The sequence below is a fragment of the Muscardinus avellanarius genome (assembly GCF_963383645.1).
Source record: "Muscardinus avellanarius genome assembly, chromosome: 1".
In the NCBI taxonomy this organism is placed as follows: Eukaryota; Metazoa; Chordata; class Mammalia; order Rodentia; family Gliridae; genus Muscardinus; species Muscardinus avellanarius.
Window position 1 is genome coordinate 50,809,827 of NC_137786.1, and position 24,992 is coordinate 50,834,818.

A 24,992-nucleotide genomic window follows, 5' to 3' on the forward strand; every position below is an offset into this window, starting at 1 on the left:
ATTCAATCAAGGCAGTGTGACTTTTACCAAGTTATATGTTAGGCTTTCCATGAACATTTTTCTGAATTAGAGGATTCTGAGATTAAAAATGCACTCTTGAAGCTGGGTGTGGTAGTGCACACTTTTTAATCCCAGTACTATAAGGCTGAGATAGGAGGGTCACAAGTTCACAGCCAGTTTCAGCTACTTAGTGAGACTCTCTGCAACTTAGTGAGACCCTGTTTGAAAATAAAGAATACAAAAGAAAATAGGGCTGGGAATGTAGCTCAGAGGTAGAATGCACCTTGGTTTAATCCCCAGTACTGCCAAAAAGGGGTAGGGGATGCTTTATAATTACTATCTTAAATAGGTGCTTTTTTTTTTTTGTACTAGGTATTGAACCCAGGGGCATTCTACCTCTGAGATCTACCCCCAGCCCTTTTTTTTCTTCATTTTGAAACAGGGTCTCACTAAGTTGCTGAGGCTGTTCATAAACCTGCATCTTCCTATCTCAGCTTCCCAAGTACTGGATTGAAGAGGCTTTTTAGTAGTCATTTTTCTTGGAGGTGTAGCAAAGAATAACTCTTTAATTTACATTACTTTTTCCCATATACTTTAGGGGGGAGGCAGGATGCTAAGTTATTTGCAGCAAGTGAATTTCTTGTAAAGCAGCTAATTGCATAACATGGCTTCAGTATTTTACTTAAAATTTTCAAAATGACAATAAGAATGGGACCCTCTTATAAATATTGGTGCCTTCTGACACTCATTTGTTTGAGTGCGCTAAAAGCTGGTTAGAGCTATTTTATCAGACTTTTTCTTAGTGACAAAATATCCAGGAACAGTGGTAGTAGTTGTTCAAAATGTGCTGACTCACTCAATTCTCTTTGCTTTCTGTTGCAAAGATAACAAGCTGGACCTTGTCGACTCTAGATCATGTGTCCTAGCCCCTAACCTGGGGGACGTTTGTAAATTTTAAAAATTGCTTTATCTAATCTGAAGAAAAGAGTGAGAAGCGTTCATAATATAGAATCAGAATTCTTGAGCTGGAATTCTTAGTCTTCCTTTGTAGATAAGCCAGGGTCAGAGGGTTGGATGGGAGGGTTACAAACAGGGCATTTGGGTAAAATATAAGCATGGAACTAAAAGAAAGGACTGTTAAGAAGATTGGTCTCACAATGCTGCAGAGCACAACCCCGCCGCACCCACAGCCACCCACATATACCACCAAACACACATTACTAATGAGATTAACACGTCCAGCAACCTGTTCACCAGAACAGATTGATCACAAAAAGAAAAGGTTCTTGGTCATGTAGACCAAGTGACCCGAGAGATTTCTTTGTTTTGAATCCATTAAACTATACACTGTATTTAATAATCTTGTTGTCAAGTGCTATATTTACTGGGACATGGAAACTAATTTATAGCAATCATTTCTTATACCTTTATTATTGTCCATTTGATTGCCTTGCCCCCCCCCTACGTTTTCTTCCCTTCCGCTAATTAGAACACTGAAAGTAACATCTTTTATAAAGTTTTTTTTTGAAAAGGCAAAAATAAAAATGTGCCTGGCATATAGTTGGTGCTTAGTAAATACTTGTGAACTTAAGAAGTAAATGAATAATTGGAAGTATAATGCTGCATACCTACGTGGAAGCATTAAGTGAGGTTTTGATAGTAAACAGCAGTTGACAGGCACTAATCTTCACTGTGTCCTCAGTTTCCCTTTTTCTACTCTTCTGCTTCATTTAGTCTTCTCTGCCCATGTGCAGAATATTCGTTGATGCCTATATGTTCATGAGCACATGTACGCATCCTAGAACACAAACAGCTTAGAGTAAAGAGGGCACTGCCTTCCCCTCGCCATCAGTGCTGCAGGTAATCTATTGTATTAATCAGCCAGCAAGTGGGAAATGCATGGGGAGTGATTATACTATCATACACAATACAATCAGCATGAAGCACTTGTCAAGACCAATACATCAAAGTTTAATTCAGTAATAGAATGAATTAGAGCAAAATGAAGCATTCTGTTCTTCAAGAAACCCAACACCCATCATAGGTTCTTTCTGAACTCCGAAAAATCAGTATTTTAAGAAATTGTTTCTATGAATAAAATTGCAGCTATGATCAAACAGAATACTACAAGAGTCTCCTTTTCTTGGGATTTTTCACACAAATAGTGTTAAAGTGTTTACTTGACCATCGGTAGTCTAGATTAATAACCGTTGGTAAAGGTGATTATTTTTTATTGGGACTCTTGATTGTCTTTTGTCCTAAATTGGTTCCTCTTGTCAAATGAAAGAGAAACGTACCAGTGGTTCAGGGAAGCACTCATACGGATAGTGGACTGTGGCGTGCTTTACCAGAACAGCAGGTAAATTATCAAGAAGTGACTATGCACAGTGCCTTCTGGTAGGAACTGCCATTGGGAAGATTACAGTGTCTAGTCAAGAAACGGAATAAAGAAGATATAAAGCAACCAAAGACAGCCAGCTGTAGAAATGAGGTTATACAATGCCGGACATATTCTAGATGATTTCAAGGACAGATCTAGTACTTTTTATATATTAGAATGTCACTATTAGGAGACATTGTTAGAGCTGGGCATGGTGGTGCATACTTGTAATCCCATTGCTTGGGAGGCTGAGGCAGGAGAATTGCAGGTTCAGCAAGTAGTGAGATTGTCATCAATCTAGTGAGACCCTGTTTCTGGTTTTTTTGGCTTCTTTGGCAGTATTGGGAACGGAACCCAGGGGCATTCTACCTCTGTGCTACACCCCCAGTTTTATTTTTTCTTCTTTATTTTGAAACAGGGTGTTCCTGAGTTGCAAAGGGCCTCACTAAGTAGCTGAGGCTGTCCACTAACCGCAGTCCTCCTGTCTCAGCCTCCCAAATGCTGGCCCTGATTCAACATAAAAATAAACTAGAACTGGGGGGTATAGTTTGGAGGTAGAATGCCCCTGAGTTCAGTCCCCAGCACCAAAAAATAAAAATAAGACACTGATATGAGCCAGTTGAGTCTTTATAGATTTGTACAGACTTGGAGTCCGAGCCATTGGATAAACCATGAAACTGTTTATGAAGATGGCTGATTAAGCAGTGAGTATAGAATGACATGGAAAATGTTCATCTTACTACCTATTGGCTATTCTTTCTGTATCTCAAATCATGTCACTATTCTTTCTCTCTTCTTTCTGATTTTTTGTCTTTTCTTCCCTCTCTCCCTTGAAAAGGAGAAGGGTATTTGAGGACGGGAGAAGCTGATTCTTGTGATCTCGTATAGAACCAGGCTCCTTCTTAATGAGGTCAGGTTTTTTGATGAATCTTGCATGATGACCCCATGGCACTGACAAATCAAATGGGATGAGAAGTCTGTTTATTAGATAAGGACCACAGGTTTGGCTGAAAGGAATATTATCCAGGATACCATTTAACTGCTTTGGGATATCTCTAATCTATATTCTTTTTTGACAACAAAACGGTTATTTTACTTTAGCATTTTCTCAGAGCCTGTGTGTCATTTAGCTGAGAATTTAGCCCTGCTTGACCCGAGTAAACTCAGAACTCTTCATAATACCCCTGAGGTTTTATTTTGAAATTTTTCCAGAAATGTTTTAGTGAATTAAAAAGTAGCATATCAAATTTGAAGGATGTTTTTAACCAATTAACCTTATTTCTCAAACATAGGGTACTGACATATAAAGACTGCATTATACTGAGAACAATACTGTAATAATTAGGGGCACAGTTTTAGTGTGGTCTGACCCAAGAAATTTTGTGACTATAGTTTTTGGTAGCACAACTAATTATGCAAGTGATCTTCTATTTGTGACTGCAATTAGGCATTTCATGGCCTCTAAATAAGTTTAATTAGTTAATTGGATCATGCATGAAATTCTAGACTTATAATAGCCTCTGAGGACAAAAGTAAATATAATAAATATTATGAATTGTTTTATAACTGTTGAACCCTTGGAAATACCAAAATTGATTTATTTTTGCCTTATTTATTACTTCATAGGAATGTACCTGATACTAAAAAGCAGAAATTTAACTTTTCATATAAAAGCCTTCAGTTTTCTGCATTTGTGACAAAGGGAAATGGAGCAACTAACCTTTTCTATTCTCCTCTTTAGAGGAGGTGGTATTGGTTGTTCTGTTCCTGTCTCCCACTGACCCATCCCTACTCCCACTCCACACTATTATTGACCTGTGCACTCTCCAGTAGCATTCGACACTTAGATACACACTTATATACACATATATACACATTTACAAACATTTTCGAGGTTATCTTTTATAGAAAATGTGTAGCTTTTATTTTAATTAATCTCTTTACCCCACAAAAATGTGTAGCTCTTATTTGATTTTAACAACAAAACCCATGAAGGAGAAAGAACTTAAGTTCTATTGACTGTTGGGAGCAACAGTCGACAGAATGGCTAGCTGATTTATTCAGTCTCAAATCGTGTTCTGCCCAGCAATATACTCTACTATAGGCAAAAAGCATGCTCACGTATGCATGCATTATGATAGAAATGCTGACACAGACTTCACTCTAATAGAGCTGATCATAATGTTTTCAGAGAAAACAGATTTTTTCTGACTTGAATAATCAATCTTGAATCATAAATTGAGCTTCTGATTATTTATCTGCCATTCTAATCTACAGTGAAATTACTTATTTGCTATGCCTGTCAGTCCTAAAAAATGCAGTTTTCTTCTGCTTAATTAGGCTCTTTAAGATGGACCTATGTTAATTTTTTGTTGGATTTACTTTTTGTATTACACTTTTGTATTGTACTTTCCTATATGTGGAAGAGACGTGTTCTAAGTACGTAAGAACACATAGCTGAAGTACAAGGCTTATTTGCTTTACATTTAAACTTCATAATTTTAGAAATAATATACTATTTGTATTGCACTTTTAAAATAGGAATGAAAATGATTCTGTCATAATAAAGTCAGTAATCTTGGAATTCATATATGTATGAATCCTAACTTATAAATAATGTTATGACCACATATTGGAGAGAAGGCAAGACACCATACTGTTTAAGAAGAAAGATTTTGGGGAAACATGAGCCTTGGACCAGATCCTATCTCCCAGCTTTAATGGCAGTATAGCCTTTCTGTTTCTTTCCCAACTCAAGTTGCCTTATCTATAAAGTAGTGTTTTTTATTTGTTTGTTTGGTTGTTTTTTTGCGAGGGTGAAATGTGATTATTTAAACTATTTGGCACAGGAATTCAGTAAGTGACAATAGGTATTGTCATGTAAATAAGGGTAGATGCCATTCACTTTGTGAAATGTTAGCTGAATTACCTGGAGCAATCCTTGTACCCTAAAGATAGACATTTAAAAACTTTAAATGTAGAAATCTAATTAGAAACCCAACATGTGTAACTTGATATTGTTAGGATTTACCTTGAAGAAATAAAAATTAGCATACAAACCAGCACTTAATATTGTAGTCTGTCTTGGGATGTCTCTTATACTATTAAGTTTTTATAATGATGTGGTTTGGTTTTTTTTTTTTTTTTTTTGGTATGACTTATAGTTCTTCTCATCTGGTGGTTTATACCTTGTCCTTTTCAGATCAAAGCTTGTGGATCAAATTTTTCTTCTAGTTGGAAATGCAAAGCAAGAGTATGTGAGGTGGGGCAAAATGGTGGTGTTAATTTGAATATCTAAATGTTTGATGAGAAAGGCTGGGCAGTAGTGCAGAATCACTTCTTATTGCTACATTGCTAAGTGTGGCAGTCTGCTCTTGGTGGAATGCAGAAGTAATTAGAAGGCTTTCAGGATGATTAGTGTTCTGCTTCTACAAGATCCTGCCCACATTATCTCTTTGGGTATGGGATGCCAATAGGTGTGACACCATTAAGTGGATTAGGACCATTTACCTTAGGCGAAAAATGTTTTCCTTTAGGGGGTTTCTTTCCTAGTTTTGGCATCCTTTGCTTCATGTTATGGTGCATCTTTTTGCTAACATCAATAAGTGCGTATTACATATTTTAGTGGAAAGGAAAAGAGAAGGCATGCTGGTGGTAGAGAAAGACTAGAGCTGAAATATGCCTTGGATAATTCTGAAACTGCATGATTCATGCACCAGTGATTGGATAATTGTTGATGTGTATACTTTAAGGTATTGAACCTAGGAAAGCAGTTTGGAAGTATTGAATTTGTTTTTACCGTAATACATAGCAAATAACTAAGCAGCCTTTGTGAAAGCCCCAGTACCTTAGGCGTTGCCAAGTCTCCTACTAAGTGTAAGTGCTTCTCACCAAGTTCTCTGTCCTGTATTTGGCTGAATCCTTAAAAAGGGTTAATATTTTAGAGTAGTAGCAGAATGAAGTGTTTAATCATCAAAGAGCTTTATTTTGAAAGCTACAGATATTTCAGGCATGTTAGAGGGGAAGGAGATAAATGCCCAAAGTGGGATTCTGAATTAATAAAATTTGGAGAATGACTTACTCAATTTGGTTAACTTGGTTATTAAGGCTAATTACAGCTTTTGTAGTGATGACTATTAAGATAAAAGACCATATCTATTAGGCTCTGAACTTGAATCTAACATTTAAGAACATTCTTTCAGGATGAAACCTCTCTTTAAAGAGGTGAACAAAAAAAGAATTTTGCAGGCAGATTAATACAGACTTGGCTTTTAAAATTTTCTTTCTCATTCTGCAAAATGAAAATTTTCTAATTAGAGAAATGTAAGCATGAAAATCCAAGATGTGTTTTATAGATTTCTTTTATCCTCAGAGTCATAGAAATCATTTTTTTTCTTTTTTTTTTTCTTTTGGTGGTACTGGGGGTGGAACCCAGAGGCTTTCTACCTCCGGGCTATACTCCCAAACCTTTTCTATATTTTATTTGGAAACAGGGTCTCACTAAGTTGCTGAAAGCCTCACTAAGTAGCTGAGGCTGGCTTCGAACCCATGCGATCCTCCTGTCTCAGCCTCCCAAGCGCAGGGATTACAAGTGTGCACCATCCCACCTGGCTTAGAAATCATTATTTAAAGTTGCCAAGAGTACTTAGGATTTTGCTTGTTAAAGGACCTTAACCTTTCTGAGTTTTACTTCTCTCATTGCTAAGGTCTGAATGTTTGTGATACCCTCCCCTCAATTAGTATGTTGAAATGCTAACTCCCAAGCCAGTAGTATTAGGAGGTGGGGCTTTGAGGAACTGAGTTAATCATGAGGGTTACTGAATGGAATTATGTTATTATGAAAGAGGCCTGAGGGAGATCATTCGCCCCTTGTGCCTCATGAGTACACAGCAAGAAGGTGCCATCTATGAGGAACAGGCTCTTAGAGGACATGAAATCTGCTGGTGCCTTGATCTTGGACTTCCTAGCCTCCACAACTAAGAGGAATAAATATTTGTTATTTATAAGCCACCCAATTTATGTTATTTTTTGTTATAGCAGTCTAAATGGACTAAGACTCAGCTTTGAAGTGCAAATAGTAATTACTTTTTAGTATAGAAACTCTTCAATGTTTTGTTAGAATTATAAGACAAGTATTTTTGGGGGGTGGGGTACTAATGTAGATGGTTTTTAGTGATTTCCAGTTACTCCTATTTTCCATACAGATCTGCAGGGTTTTTTGTTGTTACTGTTGTTGTTTTGGCTCTGAACTTGCATTATATAACCTTGCTAAACTTACCTTGTTAGTTCTAAGAGTTTTTTGTAGTTAGTTACTTGTACACAGAGGCTTCATCCTTTTTTTCCTTCCTGATGTATTTCTTCTTTTCTTGTTTCATTGCCCTGGCTGGAACTTTCAGTTTGATGCTGGACAGAAGTGATAAAAACAGACTTTTTTGGTCTTGTTTTGATCTTAGAAGAAAAGCATTCATTTAGTGTTTTACCATTATGGTGTTAAATATAGGGACTTTTGCAGGTGTCTTTTATTGGTTGAGATAAGGTCTCTTCTCTGTCTTCTTTGCTAAGAGCTTTATCCTGAAGGGATAATGAACTTTGTCAAATGTTTTCTGAATCTGTTGAGATGATCATATAGTTTTCCTCCCTGGTGTATTAATGTTGTGAATTATACTAATTAATTTTTGAATAGTGAACCAACCTTGCATTCCTGGGACATTTCCTATGTGGTGTGGTGTACTTATCTTTTTTGATGTTGGTAATTTAATGTGATGATATGTTGAGGAATTTTACTTCTGTGTTCACCATGGATATTGACAAGCAGTTGTGGTTAGTTGTAACATTGGTCTGGTTTTAGTATCAAAATAATGCTGGCCTCAGCCGGGCGTGGTGGCGCACGCTTGTAATCCCCACGCATGGGAGGCGGAGACAGGAGGATTGCACAGGTTCGAAGCTAGCCACGCTGGCTTAAGAGACCCTGTTTCCAAATAAAAATACCTTTAAAAAATAGGTCTGAGAGTGTAGCCCGGAGGTAGAAGGGCTTCCAGGAACCCCAGTACCACCAAAAAAAAAATAAATAAATAATGCTGGCCTCATAAAATAAGATGGGAATCCTTCCCTCTTCTTCTGTATTCTGGAAACTACTGTGTGGGATTAATAATATTTTTTCTTAAGTATTTGGTAGACTTTTCCAAGAGAATATCTGGACATTATAGAGATTTGAAAATTCAAACTTAATTTCTTTAGTAAATATATTTTTATTCAGATCATTATTTCTCAAGTGACCTTTGGTAGTTTGTGATTTACAGAAAAAAATTTTCTATTTTATATAATTGTAGAATTTATGGGAATAATGTTATTTATAGCATTTCCTTATGAGCTTTGTAATACTTTAAAATGTATGGATAATTATATTATAAACTTTGTAATACCTCTAGTATCTGTAATGATATAGCCTCTTTTATTCCTAATAACTGGTAGTATGACTTCTCTAAGTCAGCCTGATTAACTTTATTGATATTATGATCTTTTTTAAAGGAAGCATCTTGTAGTTTCATTAATTTTTCTCCCCTGTTTTTGGTCTCATTGATTTTGGTTATTTCCTTTCTTTTGCTTTTTTTTTTTTTTTGCCTTTAGTTTCTTGTTTTTTTTTTTTAAGTGAATGTTTAGATTATTTTAAGCATTTAATGCTATAAATTTTTCTCTAAAATCCTTCCTATAACTGTATATACCACAAATTATATTTTCAATTAGTACAAAATATGTTATTTCTATTGTAACTGGATTTGACTTGTCTTGAAGTGTGTTGTTTAGTTTCCAGATAGTTGGGATTTTCTAAACCTTCCAATTAACTGATTTCTGAGTTAATTCTGTTATTCAAGAGAATTAATTTATGTGATTTTAGTTCTTACAAATTTGTCAAAATTTGTTTTAAGGCCCAGAATATGAGGTCTCCTGGTGATTATGTATTTTAAAAGAATGAGTTTTTGTTTGTGTGTATGTTTGTTTCAGCTAGTGTTAGGTGGAGTGGCCTGTAAATGTCAGTTCTGTGTAGTTGGTTAATTAGAGCGTCCACTGATTGTGTGCTGACTCCGTACTGATGGAGTAACTACCAAGGGTGGGGGTGTGGACGTCTCCCAATAGAGCTGTAGATTTGTCTCATTTTTTCCCCCTCAGCTTTATTGGGTTTTGCTTCATGTATTTTGAAGTCTTATTGATTGCAGCGTATTAATTTAGGATTGTTATATATTTTTGGAAAACTTATCATTTTATAATACCCACTTGTCCAATTTGTTGGCTATTAATGTAGCCACTGCTGTTTATTTTATTTATTTATCTCTTATGATGCTGGTGATTGAATGCAGGAGCATGCTACCTCCAAGATATACCTGCAGCCCTACTTTATTTTTTATTTGGAAACAGGGTCTCACTAAATTGATGCAAGCCTCTCTGAATTGTTGAGGCTGGCTTTGATGAACTATTCTCCTGTCTCATTCTCCCAAGTACTGGGATTACAGGTGTGTGTCATCATGCCTACTAACTCCAGTTTGTTTTGATAGTATTTTTGTGGTATATCTTTTTTAAATTTAGTTTGTCATTATATTTTTAGTGGGTTTCTTATACACAACATAGAGTTGGTACTTGGGTTTTAATTTGATTTGACTCTTTCAACTGGTATGCTTAGACCATGTGTATTTTGTAAAATCATTAATGTTTTTATTTTTTTTATTTTTTTGGTGCTGAATATTGAACCCAGGGGCATTCTACCTCTGAGCTACACACCATCCTTTTTTTTTTTTTATACAGGGTCTCACTAAGTTGCAGAGGGCCTCACTAAATTGATGAGGCTGGCTAGGAACCTGTGATTCTCCTACCAGGTACTGGGATTACAAATGTATGCCATCATGCCCAACTGATGTGGTTGAATTTAGATCTAAATTTTTGTTTTCTATTTATTGCATCTGTTTCTGTTCCTCTGCCCCCCCCCCTGTGGCCTTCTTTTGGATTGTTTCAATCTTTTTAAAATATTTCATTTTAGTTTAATTTTACTTGTGTTTGTACTTCCTAGAATCTTCCCCTATTGATAGTTTATAGTAAACACAATTAGGCTCCCCTCCCCCCCTTATGAGGATTGAGCCCTACCTCCATGTTATACCAGCAGCCCTTTTTTATTTTGAAACAGGGTTTCATTGAATTGCTGAGACTGGCCTCGAACTTGGGATTCTACTGTCTCAGCCTCCCAAGTACTAGGGTTACAGATTTGTGCCACAGAATCCAGCTTAAACACATCCAGCTTTAACGGTCTATTTTGAGTTAATATTTGTCATGTTAAGTGGAATGTAGACTCAAAGAAGTCATCTGGATCACTTTTCTCTCCTTGTTTTATGTTATTATAGTTAAGCATATTCTATGTCCATGCATTTAAAATTTCACATAGCAATGTTTAAATTTTTCTTTTTTATTGGTCATACTCAATTTTAAAGAACTTCTTCAGACATGTATCATTTCTGTTGTTCTTCCTTATTCCTGAAACTGTTAAGTTCTCTGTAGTCTGAAGAACCTCCTTGAGCCCTTCTTCTAGAATGAGTCTTTTAGCAACATATACTGTAAAATTTCCCTGATCTGAGAATGTCGATATTTTACCATGATTCTTGAATGATCCTTTTTCTGGTTATACATTCTGGGTTGACACTTCTGGTTTTTTTTTAGCACTTTAAAGTACTGTCCCATTGTATTTTGTCCTGGTGTTAAATGAGAAATGTGTAATTATCTAAGTAATTTTTCTTCTATATGTGTTATTTTGTTTTTCTTTGTTTCCTTCCTTTTTTTCATTATCTTTACTTTCCAGTGACTTGATTATGGTTTGTTTAGGCATAGTCTTTTTTGAGTTTGTCTTTTCTGAAGTTGGCTAAACTTCTTGGATCTGTTAGTTTATTATTCTTCAAATTTGAGAAATTTTCAGTTATTATTCCTACCAAAATTTTCTGTTTCTCATCATCATCTGGGAATCCAGTGACAAATGTTAATATTTTGATATTTTCCTACCTGTCTTTAAGGCTCTAATCAGTTTTGTCTGGCTTTTTCTTCAGAGGAGGTAATTTCTATCTTCAAGTTCACTTAACTTTTCCCTCTTCGTTCTGCTTTTCATCCCACTCAGTAAATTTTTTATTTTATGTATTTTTACCTCTATAACTTCTTTTTAGTTCTTATTTTGTAATTTATATTTTACTTCTGAGAATTCTCTTCATAACATTTTTAATAGCTTTTACCTTCATTTCATGGAACATAGTTTGCCCCTATGAATTTGGATAATTCTAACATCTTGTTCATCTTGCTTGGTATCTGTTGACTTGTTTTTTTCCCTTGAGAATTGGTTGCATTTTCTTTAGAAGCCAAGTAATTTTAGATTCTGTGATATTATGTTTGTGAGAGTCTGGCTTTTATTAAAATCCTCTGGAGAATAAGACCTTTCTAAAAAAAACAAAACAAAACAACAACAAAAAAACAGCAATCAACCAAAATAGACTCAGACCATAAATTTTTCCGCTGTCTTTGGGTGGTGGCACTAATGTCTTCTGGTTTTCAGAGGGGTAGCTGTAAAGCCATGGCTCTGTCCTGTGCTCATGAGATGTGCCCAGGACTTGAGAGTTGGAGGCTCCTTTTCCTAGTCCTCACTCCAGACATGAACTTTATCTTGAGTTTTTTGTTTTGTTTTGTTGTTTTTGTTTTTTACATGAGCCCTTTCTAATATTTTCTACATGGGGTTAATATAATGTCAAAACAGGAGACAAAGTAATGGGAAATCACACCCATATAATTGTCATTTAAAGATATAAAAATGTTACTTATAAATAACTCTAGCTTAGATAGGCTGTGGCTATTTTATGTTATGTTTATATGCTTATTTTATGTTGGTAAAATTTATTTGATATTTAAAACACCAAATGCTCTAAATTCAAAAAAATGTGAAGCAACTCTTGGACACACTGAAAAAGACACATAAACAGCAATCATTCCTACCTTTATTATTAATCACTTAGCTATATCAACTAATTAAAACACAGAGACATGCACAGATACCTTTTTAAAGAAAAAGTGCTGTGAATATACTGCTCATCTTGTTTTGAAATTAATGAAGTTAAAACTTAAACTTTAAAAGTTTGTGAAATGTTTACTTGAATTACCTCTTTCAAGAATGTAGAAAATAATAAATTTATTGGCATCTTAACCACTGAAATTGTGAGTTATTCCTTTCTAACTTTATTAATTAATCATTGCTTTTCCTTTGAAATTTTAATAACATTTAAGTGATTTTTGTGTGTGTGTGATGGTACTAAGGATGAACCTAAGGACATTCTACCTCTGAACTATACCTCAAGCCTATTTTATTTTTGAAACAGGGCCTTACTAAGTTGCTGAGGCTGGCCTTGAACCTGTGAGCCTCCTATCTTAGCCTCCCAACTAATGGCATTATAGGTATGTGGCATCACACCCAGATAAGTGAATTTTATTTTTAAAAGATCGATTTTACTGACCTTTTTTACCCAGAGCTTTTTGTACTATAGTGATAGACATGAATGGATGTTTGTATATATATATACATATGTATATATCTACATATACATATATGCATATTAGAAATTATTTCTATTCATTGTATGCTCTTATTATTTAGTTGTAAAATAATCTTAGAAAGTAAATTTAATTTTTGTGCAAAACCATTTGGAATGGTATATTGTAGCATCCATGTCTAGAATATGTTTATAAATTGAACCTTTGAGTTCTGTATGTTACTGGCTTTTTTAATCTAAAAATGTTTCACAAGTAGAAAGGTGATTTCGGTTAGCACTTGTGAAACTGTTTCTTCTTTACATGTAACAATATTTGGATCTTTGGTTCAAATTTGGGATCTGTTTCTGTATTAGATTTGTGACTTATATTAGGAGAATTGAGTTTTAAAAATGGCAGACTTCCATCTACCTTGAAGTGGTTTGAAATTTATCTTTATCTTTTATTGTTAGGATTGGAAACTTTTCTATAATTTTTTAAAATTTACCTTTTTCTCCACCTTCAATTAGGTGCTCTATGGATGTGTATAGTTTTAAATCCCCACTGCAAGTTGGAGCAGAAAGCCAGTTGGCTAAAACAGCTGAAAAAGTGGAACAGTGTTGATGTTTGCCCATGGGAAGATGGAACTCATGGCAGTGAATTACCCAACCTAACTAATGCTCTGCCTCAGGGTGCAAATGCCAACCAAGGTGAGCCCACATTAAAGTTCTGTCTACATTTTCATTGGGCATATGTCTTCATAATGGTAACTTTAAAATGACCTTACCCATTTTAGAACTTACTGTAACTAAAGGACTTAATATATTTTGATTATGAATGTGTGTATGTATTTTAATTTTACCTGAGACCCTTGTATATTTTTAAAAGATTCTCAGAATGCAGATAAATGCAATACTTTTATGTATTATGTGTTAAAACAGTGCATTAATTTTCCATTTGAATTTTTTAATTAAAAGTTTCCTAATGTACATGATGTACATTCACAAACATATCCGAATCAAACATGAGCAAGAAGAAGGGAGGGCTAAATGAGTGATGTGTGCATGTGCCTCCACCATCTTGTACCCCATTAAGATATATGACTATAATGCACTAATAAGAAAAGAAAAAATGATGGAGCTGGGTGGTACTATATTGCTTTGTAAAATAAAATATTGAGAGACTAGAGGAGCTATATGCTTTTATCTTTGTTTGCCAATTTATATCTGAGGTACTGTGTAGTAAGTTAACAATTCTTAGTTCTAGAAAACAGGAAGAAAACATTTATGACTGGACTTAGGGTTCTAGGATACTTTTGTCATTTGGCCTGGGGAAATTCTTTATTGAGAATTGTCTAGAATTCTTGTTCCCACCTACAATAGGCTAATAGTGCCCTCCAGTCTCTGAGACATTCAAAAATGTCCCTGGACATTTCCAGAAGAACCTCTGTCTCTCATTTCTAACCTGGTTTTTCAGCATCTTTCCCTCTCTTTCGGATTTCCCCCTTCGGCTCCAGTCCTTCCTATCTTTAAAAATTCTTCCTTGACTTCATTTTCCTCCAGCTGCTGCAGGATTATTTTCTGTTCTCTTTCTGAACCAAATTTGTAACCAAATTTACTAACTTGTAAATAAGGATTTCATTCATTCATTCATACCATCATTTTTGGACAATTTGTACTTCTTTTTTAGAACATCTAAAAGACTTTAAAGTCAAGCAAGAAAGTGAGAAAGAAATCAAATGACATGAGAAAGATCTAGTGTCATAACTTCTCTATGTGCTAGCCACATAAGGAGCTGGTACTACTAGGGGGAAAAGAGTTGAGCAATGTGTTGAGTTCGAATGTGGTACTGTTTTCAGTGTCACAGAGAAAGGAAATGACGTGTACTACTACATAGGGACTTTTTCATTCAAAAAGAAGGTTTAGGACTTGGGAAAGATAATTACAGAGCTCTGCTTTGTATAGGGATATTTGCCTTGAATTCAGTATTTGAAACACATGCTATCTTCATTGCTCATGATTTTTATTTCATAACTTCAAGGAAAATAAAGGTACCCATAGGACCCCAGCTTTTTCTAGATGTTCAAATTTTTGTTTGGTTTTGTATCATTTTTTTTTTTCAGTTACTGGGAAAGAATATGCTGGCATCTACATAGGCAATCTTTAATCCCCTCTTGTTTTTTGTATTTGGAGGCTTGTCTTTTTCACTTCCTCTTTTAGGGGAGGTGAATATTTCTACTATATATTTCTACCTTAACTCTCCGTTTATTATGGTACGGTAGGTTAAACACTAATATTTCATGGGCCTTAGAAAGCTGCTTGAAAGTGATGCAGACTCCATGTACCATACTCCATTTCTCTAGAGTATGGTCTAGGCAGGATAAAGTCAGGTCTTAGTTTCTAGATGCTGGATTTATAGCTGCTGTGCCTAATAGCAACGGTGCACATGCTCGTAGCAGAGTACATCCTGATGGGCTGTCACAGAGACATCCCTTCAGAAGGGCTCTTGGGCTCATATCTGCAGTGCCTTCGCAGAGCTCTCCTTTCTAGGGGAGAGGCAGTGGTAGCCAGCCAGGCAATTGCAGCTGGACTGAGTGTGCACATGGCAAAGACTAGAATAGGATTCCATGCATTTACACATTAAACTGAATTGTTATAGAATTATTCTTAAGACTATGCCAGAACAATATCTAATATCTTTTAATTTTTTGTAAAATAAACTAAGAATTTTCCTGTTTTGCTTTCCTAAATTTTCTGTTTATCGTTGCATATTCTGTACTTAAAAATTCTTACTCATTTATCATTCAGAAAATTTGGTGAAGATAGTCTGTTTCTCTTTTTTCAGTCCTAACTGTAATAATTAATAACTATAGACATCCAAGATTTTTAAAAGACCATAATTTTGATACCTAATCAAACTAGATTTTTAGTTGTACATCTTTTTAATCTCAATATATGTAATCAATTTTTATGTGTTGTCTGTGTTATGACAGGACTCTATAGCCTTTGTTTTCATTTAAATTTTTAATGATAATTTAGCCTTTTTGTTGCCATTTGTTTTATTGATCAATTATAGCTAACCAATATTAAATGTTCATTATGTCTTCTTTATATTTTTCCAGTCACATATAAACATGAATAATTCCATTTTTATTATTTTTAATGACATCAGACCTAACAGCTTGCTTTTATTGGTAGTACCACACACAGTAAACTACCTTAACCGGTAGAGCTCTTGTTATTTTAATGCAAGCGTATTACTAAGTTGCTGTTTTAAAATCTCTTCTTAACTTTAAGTTATATTTTTGTGATTTGAGCTAAACAGAATAACTAAAATGACAAACCTACTTTAAAATATTTACATGAGACTTGGTTTGGTTGATTGACAGTGAGAGGTCATGGAACCAGTATCTTTCTGGGTATGGGCATATTTATTCCGCTCAGCAAAAAGCCCTAATAGGTTTAAAAGACAATTAAATGTGGGCCCAACTTTTCCCATTTTGCATTGTATATGTCTCTCCTCTTCTAGCAAGAATCTAGACAGGGGCCATCACAGATGCATCATTGTTTGTGCTTCTTATATTATCTGTCATACATGTGTTTTTCCATTTTTATTTGTTTTTTATACCTTAATTGGTACATAATAATAATGTATCATAGTGGGGTTGAAAGTCATACTAAAAATATGCACACAAGTCTTAGTGTGTTTCCCTTCATGTCCCACTACAGTACCCACCCATCTCCATACAGATAGATTGGCATTGATATCATGGGCATATTATGGACATAGCATAATTTAAACTGTTCTTTAATCAGTCCCCCCTCCCCTTTTCCCCTATCCCTTCCTACTATTCTGTGGGTCTTTCTCCTTGATTATCTAAAGTCCCTTTTGTTTTGTTTTCTCGCTAGCTTCCATATGAGAGAAAATATTTGATCCTTGGTTTTCTGAGACTGGCTGATCTCACTTAGCATAGTATTCTCTAGTTCAATCCATTTTCTTACAAATTACATAGTTTCTGTTGTTTATAGCTTAGTAAAACTCGATTGTGTATATATATTGCATCTTTGTCATGCATTCATTTGTTGACAGATACCTAGGTTGGTTCCATAATTTAGCTATTGTAAATTGTGCTGCTAAAAAACATATCCATGTGTTTTGATATATGCCATTAAGATACGGATATCTAAGATGACCCGAGATCAAGCTGACATACTGTTTCTATTAAAGACTGTCAAGGCCTCTCTGAACAGTTGGATTAGATGAATTTCTAGTAAGGCTATCTGTTTTGATCCTGACTGCCACTGCCTGGCTGTGTGATATTAGAAAGTCACTTTCCTCCTCTCACCCTCAGTTCCGCCAGTAGAATAAAAAAGCTGGCCTAGATGAGTTCTCCAGTCTCCTCTTATCAGCTCCGTTGGTCTTTGATTTTTGTACTTTTCCTTATGTCTGATTAGCCAAAGGTGCAGGTATAGGAAGTTGAAACCTTATCATAAGGAAGATACACTTCTTGCTTCTCATTTAGTTGAGTCTCAGAACAGTGAGGGGTTGTACTTGAACTAAGTTAGATCACAATTAAATTACCTTGATTTTCAGTTGAGGCTTGCCAAGGTCTGTAAATAGTTGAAGGTAAGTTTGGAATGGGTTGGGAGAGCAGGTAGAATCTGTAGGAGTTGAATAATCCCAGGAGCTGAGGTGAGAATGTCCTTTATTCCCCAAACATTTCTTTTCTCCGTCAGGTCCTGACACTTGAACCCTCTTCGGAGTGTATGCTTCTGCTCTTTTGTGATGCCCCGGCATACACTATGCTGGGACATCACACCAGTCATGGAACCTGTCCAGGAGTCAGGAGGCAGCCTGTAGGGGCAAGGTAAGTGCGCTGGTTTGTTTTGTAGCTATGTTGTGTGGCTTTGTGAAATGTTAAATATATGCATTTATGCCCTTTGGGATATAAAGTGGCATTTCATCATTATATCCCAAGAAGCATAATAGTTTTAATTGTGCAAAACCGCACAATATAGTTAAAAAATACAACCAAAAGCACAACCCTTATGCATATTTTTAAAGGCTGACTGCATCTTCCTGAAAGGTTCCATGGCTGGTGTCACATCTCTTGCATAGTGTTTGTGAGAGCTGTTGATCCCATCAGGGGCAGCCCACCACAGCACCTCAGAAGTGGGGAGCAGTGAGTTTTCATGTGATTTTTGTGCCGAGTGCCTCTTTTGAGTGTATTTGGCATGGAAACTAGACTTGACAATTTTTTTTTGCAGGATGCCTTTAACCTTAGCTTTAATGGCTGCAGAATGTTTGTGTTTGATAAAGCAAGTGAGTGAATGGCGGCTCTTTGGGCTGACTTGTCTCCTAGTACTTAGGATATGAGAATATTCACCCTTCACCCTTCTGCTTAGGGGGTGCAAGACAATGTGTGTGGGTGTGTTCATGAACATCTGACCACAGAATGGTATGACTGATTTATTCACATGTGAACAATAGCTGACACGGCTTTCTGAATTGTGGAAAAAACAGATTCATCGAATAGGCCACATCGGACAGTGTTCACACGAGCCATCGAGGCATGCGATCTCCACTGGCAGGATAGCCATTTGCAGCACATTATCAGCAGTGACCTGTACACCAACTACTGTTACCATGACGACACTGAAAACTCCCTCTTTGACTCCCGCGGGTGGCCCCTCTGGCATGGTAAGTGGCCAAACCGGAAAGACATTTTTATGACTTACTTCTTTGTTGAGTTCCTATAGCATTATTAGAGCGGGAGGTGGAGAGTTGAGGGATTCAGTGGGAAATGGGTGAATGCTTGGCAATAGGAGCTGAGTTTTTCATTCAAATCCAAGTTCAGAAGTGGTTTCTTGTATCTTTAATAATATTTTTGAGAGAAGCATCTTACTGTTAAATCTTGTGTTTACAGACAATGGCAACTTTACCCCTTTGGCTTTCTGTTTTTAGAACATGTTCCTACAGCCTGTGCAAGAGTAGATGCATTACGTTCTCATGGGTACCCCAGAGAAGCACTGAGACTAGCAATAGCTATTGTCAACACCTTAAGACGGCAGCAACAGAAACAGTTGGAAATGTTCCGGACTCAAAAAAAAGGTAAGTGTGAAGGAGTATTTTTCCATTGGAATAGGATTCTTGGTGATGACATCACTAGGTTTTGTGTTCTTCTGTGAGAGATGGCTTTTAAAACTAAAGCCATAGAAATGAGCGGGGCGTGCTGGTGCACGCTTGTAATCCCAGTACTTGAGAGGCTGAGACAGGAGGTTTGAAGCCAGCCTCAGCTACTTAGTGAGGCTCTCAGCAACTTAGTGAGACCTTGTTTCAAATAAAGTATAATATAGGTCTGAGAGTGTAGCCCGGAGGTAGAAAGCTGTTGGGTTCCATGCCCAGTACCAAAAGTAAGTAAGTAAGTAAGTAAGTAAATAAATAAAGCAAGCAAGCAAGCAAGCAAGCAAGCAAACAAGCCATAGAAATGGCTTTACTCACCACTCTTTGAAAAATATTTTATAGCTGATCTGTAAGAAATTTTATTCTTTTCTTTTGGTTGAATGTTGAAAGAACATTTTTAATATTTTTATTGGCACATTGTAATTTTACATCATAGTGAGTGAGGTTCAAAGTGATACATGCATACAGCACTTGGTGTGTTTCCTTCTGCATCTGTCCCCTCTACCCTCCTCCCGCCCCATACATATGAGTGAGATTAGTAGTGATGCCTTCATATATGGACTTAGTATTATTTGAACTGTTTTCTTTTTCAGTCCTCCTTTTCTCTTCACTCCCCTTTCCCCAGTCCCCTCCACTATTCTCTTGGTCTCTCTCCACATTTATCAAAAGTCCTCTCTCTTTCCTGTTTTCTAATTTTACATGTGAGGAAAAACATATAACCCTTGACTTTCTGTTACTGGCTGGCTTTGCTTATAATATTCTTTAGTTCCATCTATTTTCCTGCAAACAACATAGTTTTGTTCTTCTTTATGGCTTTTTTATATGTATATAGCATTTTTATTAATTCATCTGTTGATTCCATAATTTGACTATTGTGCTGCTATAAACATGGGCATTTTATTACCATTTCTTTAAAAATGTGCATAACACAGACAATAAACACTATTTGACTAACACAATGTATCCTTCACTAGGACTTTGCTAATCTTGTCATGGAAAACATCATGCTCTTTTTTAGTTTGCCACTGTAGTCACTCATGGCTTTGGATATTTTTACCTGTTTAATGACCACACATATTTTTGTTGTTGTTGTTGTTAGTAAAGTACAGCACTTTTGATGGTGCAAAAGAACTAGCGCATGATAATCATCTGATTTTTTTAAAGTGCATTACAAATTTTACTAAAACTTGGTTTTTAAAAGTTTGTTCAGTGAAAATGTCGCAATATCTAAGGAATACAATATATAAAAATGTTAATTTAGTTAAGTTAAAAGTCATGCTAGGTTAGACTTGATTATCTTTTATTACAATACTATAGTATCTAGGCCATTTTTAGACCTTTTTTTCTTTTTTCTTCTTTTTTTGGGGGGGGGTGGTACTGGGGTTCCTGGAAGCCCTTCTACCTGCGGGCTACACTCCCAGACCTATTTTTACATTTTTATTTGGAAACAGGGTCTCCTAAGCCAGCGCGCGGGGCTAGCTTCGAACCTGTGCGATCCTCCTGTCTCTGCCTCCCAAGTGCAGGATTACAAGCGTGCGCCACCACGCCTGGCTAGACCTATTTTTCTTTTATTCTAAAATGAAAACTTTTATTTCAGGCTATTATTTTTACTAGGAATATACATATATTCCTAGTAAAATATATGTATTTCTAGTAATAATTGTATATCATTGTATATCGTATGCATATTATATGTATATCATCCTTTGCTTTTGTTTTTATTGCTTGTTCATATTTAAAGAACAGGTTCTTTGTAGCTGTTAAGTTCAAAGTGCCATAACAGTTACTTGTTAATGGACCAAAATTAGTATAGGCAGTGTCTTAGTATCAATATTGACAATACTTTTTGGCATGATTTGTGTTAGCTTCTTGGTTCTGAAAATAAAAACTTGTTTATATCCTTAGTTTTCATCACTTGACAGTAAATGTGCTTCTATAAGCACAATCCTACTCTTAACCGTACACATGCTCCCCCTCCATTCATACTTGACCATTCCCAAGAGTGTAATGCTCTTGTTCCTCTTTTCATCCTGGTTATGTATATGAAAAATAGTGAAAGAAGCCAAAGGGGCAAGACCTTTGCAAAGAACCTAGGGCCCAACTTATATAAAGTTTAACCATTGTGCCAAGTTGTTTTTCATTTTATATACTGATAGTTAACAGTTCAAAGCCAGAAGACTTCTGAAAGAATATTGAATTCATGACAGGGCTTTTTGGCTACTTATAAGTCAACTTTTTTCTTGTATACATTTTTTTCTTCTACGTAGATTTTATTATATTTTTTTCTTCAAGAAGGAGCTACTCCTACTTATACAGATAAGTAATATTTTATAACAATGAAATATATATAATATATATTATATATAAATAATATATATAAATAAATATTACTTATATGTAATATATAAGTAATATTTTATAACAATGAAATATATATTAAAACATTTGCAGTATTTTCTCAGCACTGTGTTATTTAACTGTGTTATTTAACTGTATTAACTGTGTTAAATAACACAGTGCTGATAATACTCTGTGAAGAAAATGAATGTTCTCTCCAAGTATGTGTTATTGTCTGCTATTTTCACCTTTATGCCAGTGGTTCTGTTAAACAGCCTATAGGTACACAGTGAGGAAATCTTCTGTAAAGTTAAGGGGGGGGGTCACTTAGTGATGTTTACAAGGAGTCCAAGACCAAGGAAGGCCGTAGTTTCCCTCGAGTCCTCAGTTATATGACGCGGTGAGTACTGAGTCCTCGAGAGAGCTGCTTGACACACTTTTAGAGCTATCCAGTTGTTGATTTCAGAGGTCTTCTTTATTCTTTCCATGCCATTTCTAAGAAAGTAGGAATAGCTTCTATGGCTTCTCACAAAGAAGTTTGGAATTCATTTGCCCCCATTCAACATGGCTTAATAGTGTGAGGAGTAAAGTTAGCTGAGTATACTGGACACATTAGTTGAACAGGTATTTGGGGACTATCCTAGAATTTAGTATCATTTATATTCATTTACATGTGAGCCTTTAGAAATCAGAATAGTTCACAAGTTCGGATTATGGTACCTTTTGACTGATTTTTTAATTAAAGGGGAATTTTCATCAGAATTCAGTGCTAATTTGTTGGCATGCTCCCATAAATAGTAAGGCTTCTTTACCCTACCTTCCTCCTGTTATCTCTTTTTTAATCCCTTCCTCTCAATTCTCTTTTCTTATACAGAGCTACCCCATAAGAGCATAACCTCAATAACCAACCTGGAAGGCTGGGTTGGACACCCCCTAGACCCTGTGGGCACTCTCTTCAGTAGCCTTATGGAAGCCTGCCACACGAATGATGAAAACTTCTCTGGGTTCTCAGACTTCACAGGTAAAGCCTTTGATGTTTTATTTTTTAATTATTATTTTTCTAAACACTGAGTGTCATTAGTGTTTGCCTGTCTTGATGTATGCTTTAGGAAGCCGAATAGTTACAGAATCTGTGTCTAGAGCAGGGGCATGGGCACGCGTGCTCTGTGGCAGGCTTCCACAAGCTGTGATAGGTCTCAGAGTAAGCAGCTGGCAACATGTGCCAAGAACCCTAAAAACATTTTTTCTTTTAGGACCAGTGGTTCCACATCTATGTATTTATCTGCATTGGTGACTATTTTCAACATAAAGACAACAACAACAAGAAATAAGAATAGCCACCACAGCATTTAGAACTAGGAAATTTAGTTGCTTTTTAAATTTGTCTTTACATTAAAAGGATTAAGTATTTGAAACCTACTTTAAGGGGGGAGAATTAAATGCTATTCTAAACTGTTTAATAACACACTTTCCTTTAAAGTAGTATTTGGAGATTTCTCTTTATCCCCTTGAGCACTAAGAATCATCCCTCAAAGGAATGCCCGAGGGCAGTGGGCCAAGGTAAGGAAGGGAGCAGGGTTGTCCCATCGTCCCTGTTCCCATGGCTAGTGAACTCAGAAGGCTAATTATCTTGCCTTTCATAATTTCCCCTGGGGCGGTTGTCTTCATAGATTAGGGTGATCCAAAGACTTGTCAGGAGGGCGAAAGGTATGACTCTGAGTCTACTTTCATTGGGAGTTGGATGATTGAAGTTTGTTATAATTTCTAATAGATGCGCCTTTACAGAGACAAGAGAATACTCAAAGAATCATTCCTCTGGTGACAACAGAAACTCTTGGATAATGAAAATGACCTTGAAATTGAGTTACATATATTCTCTGCTATTTTCACTATAAATTTCAACATTGTAATTAAAGTATGGAAACTTTTAAAAAATGTCAATCTTTGAAATTGTTATTGTAGTCATTGTGTAATTTTACTAGTATTTTATTAAAGTCTCTTTTCACTTATAAGGAGTCTTAGGATCATACCTGTTTAGACTTAGTTTTCTTTGGTGACTCATTTTCAATGGGAGAAAAATACGTTTAATATTCCATCTCCAAAACATACACATTGGATCATTCATGGTGACTTTAAAAAAGATATTGGAAAGCTATGCTCCCTAACCCAAAAACATGATTTCTGGTTTTCTCAGAATTAAGTCAGCAATTACTAGTACTGGGTAGAATAAATATTTGTACCTATCAAAGGACCTTCAAAAGTAGTTAACTCTGATTTCTTTTATGGCATTTTGCAGAAAATATGGGACAGTGCAAGTCTCTGGAGTACCAGCATCTACCTGCACACAAATTCTTAGAAGAAGGGGAATCCTATTTAACACTGGCTGTGGAAGTAGCCTTGATAGGCCTGGGGCAGCAGCGTATCATGCCTGATGGGCTGTACACACAAGAGAAAGTCTGTCGGAATGAAGAGCAGCTCATTTCTAAGCTTCAGGAAATTGAATTGGATGACACACTGGTGAAAATTTTTCGCAAGCAAGCAGTCTTCCTATTAGAAGGTAGCTTGACAAAGACATTTCCGCTCCTTTAGCCAGTTTGGTTTAGGTGTTCATCTTTCTTGTGCTGAGAGTACTGTCTGAATGCACTCCATATGGTGGTAACCCTGGCTGATGTGATCATGGAGTTGGTCAGAATCAGTTTATCTAAAAGCAGCATCACAGAACAAAAAAGTGCAGATGTCTAGATCTGCATCATGTGATTTAGGTGTCTCATTAGGTAACCTGTTAGGAGTCAGGCACATTTAATGCCAGCAACTTTGTAAAGGGCTGGTTTTTTGTTTTGTTTTTGTTTTTGTGGTAGTAGGAATTGAACCCAGAGACATTCTCCCTTGGAGCTACACCCCTAGTCCTATATTTTATTTTTTATTTTAAAACAAGGTCTCACTAGGTTGAGAATCTCACTACTTGCTATGAGACTGTCCTCAAAGCTACAGTCCTCCTGTCTTAGCCTCCTAAGTACTGGGATTGCCACCACACCTGGCTTCAAAGGACTGTTTTTATTAGACTGTAATTCCTGAGGTGAGTGCAGTTTCAGTATTTAGTGAGTTATGGCTGGTAGCTTTATTCTGTTTGTTTTTATCAGTTAAATAATAAAGTGGAAATTGATTGGCATTCCTGCAAATTATTGGTTATTACATGATGTTTGTGTTTTTAGTATGTCATATGCACATGCTGACAAAGAACCAAACGTAATAGTGAATTTCCACAGCTTTAGTTATTTCATAGGATTCATAGGCATACACTCACCAAGGAAAAAGTTTCATAGAATCTTTAATGCAAAGTTCAGTTTTCTTCTTTTGATAAGAACACAATTTAAAGGGCCTAACCCAATTTTTTCAAATATTTTTTCTCAATAAGTAAATGTAATCAGTATAGTATGCTAATCTTTGTGCAAACTTAGAAGGTAACTGATAAAAATTGGTGCCCTTTAACAAGCCCAGTGTGTTGCTATTTTTTTTTTTTTGATTGACAGGCTGATAAAGTGTGGTGTCTTCA

General features: G+C 35.9%; 1 protein-coding gene across 1 annotated transcript in view; it reads left to right on the forward strand.

Annotated features, from left to right (window-relative positions):
• The window catches only part of ZSWIM6 (zinc finger SWIM-type containing 6), a gene marked incomplete at both ends in the record, with an annotated part of 194,481 nt that overhangs the window by 158,283 nt on the left and 11,206 nt on the right, over positions 1-24,992 (forward strand). The window contains 5 exons of the mRNA XM_080703132.1: positions 13,450-13,629; positions 18,443-18,619; positions 18,884-19,030; positions 22,314-22,460; positions 23,736-23,996. Coding sequence (XP_080559258.1) covers positions 13,450-13,629; positions 18,443-18,619; positions 18,884-19,030; positions 22,314-22,460; positions 23,736-23,996 — 912 coding nt within the window. The remainder of the gene's footprint in view (positions 1-13,449; positions 13,630-18,442; positions 18,620-18,883; positions 19,031-22,313; positions 22,461-23,735; positions 23,997-24,992) is intronic.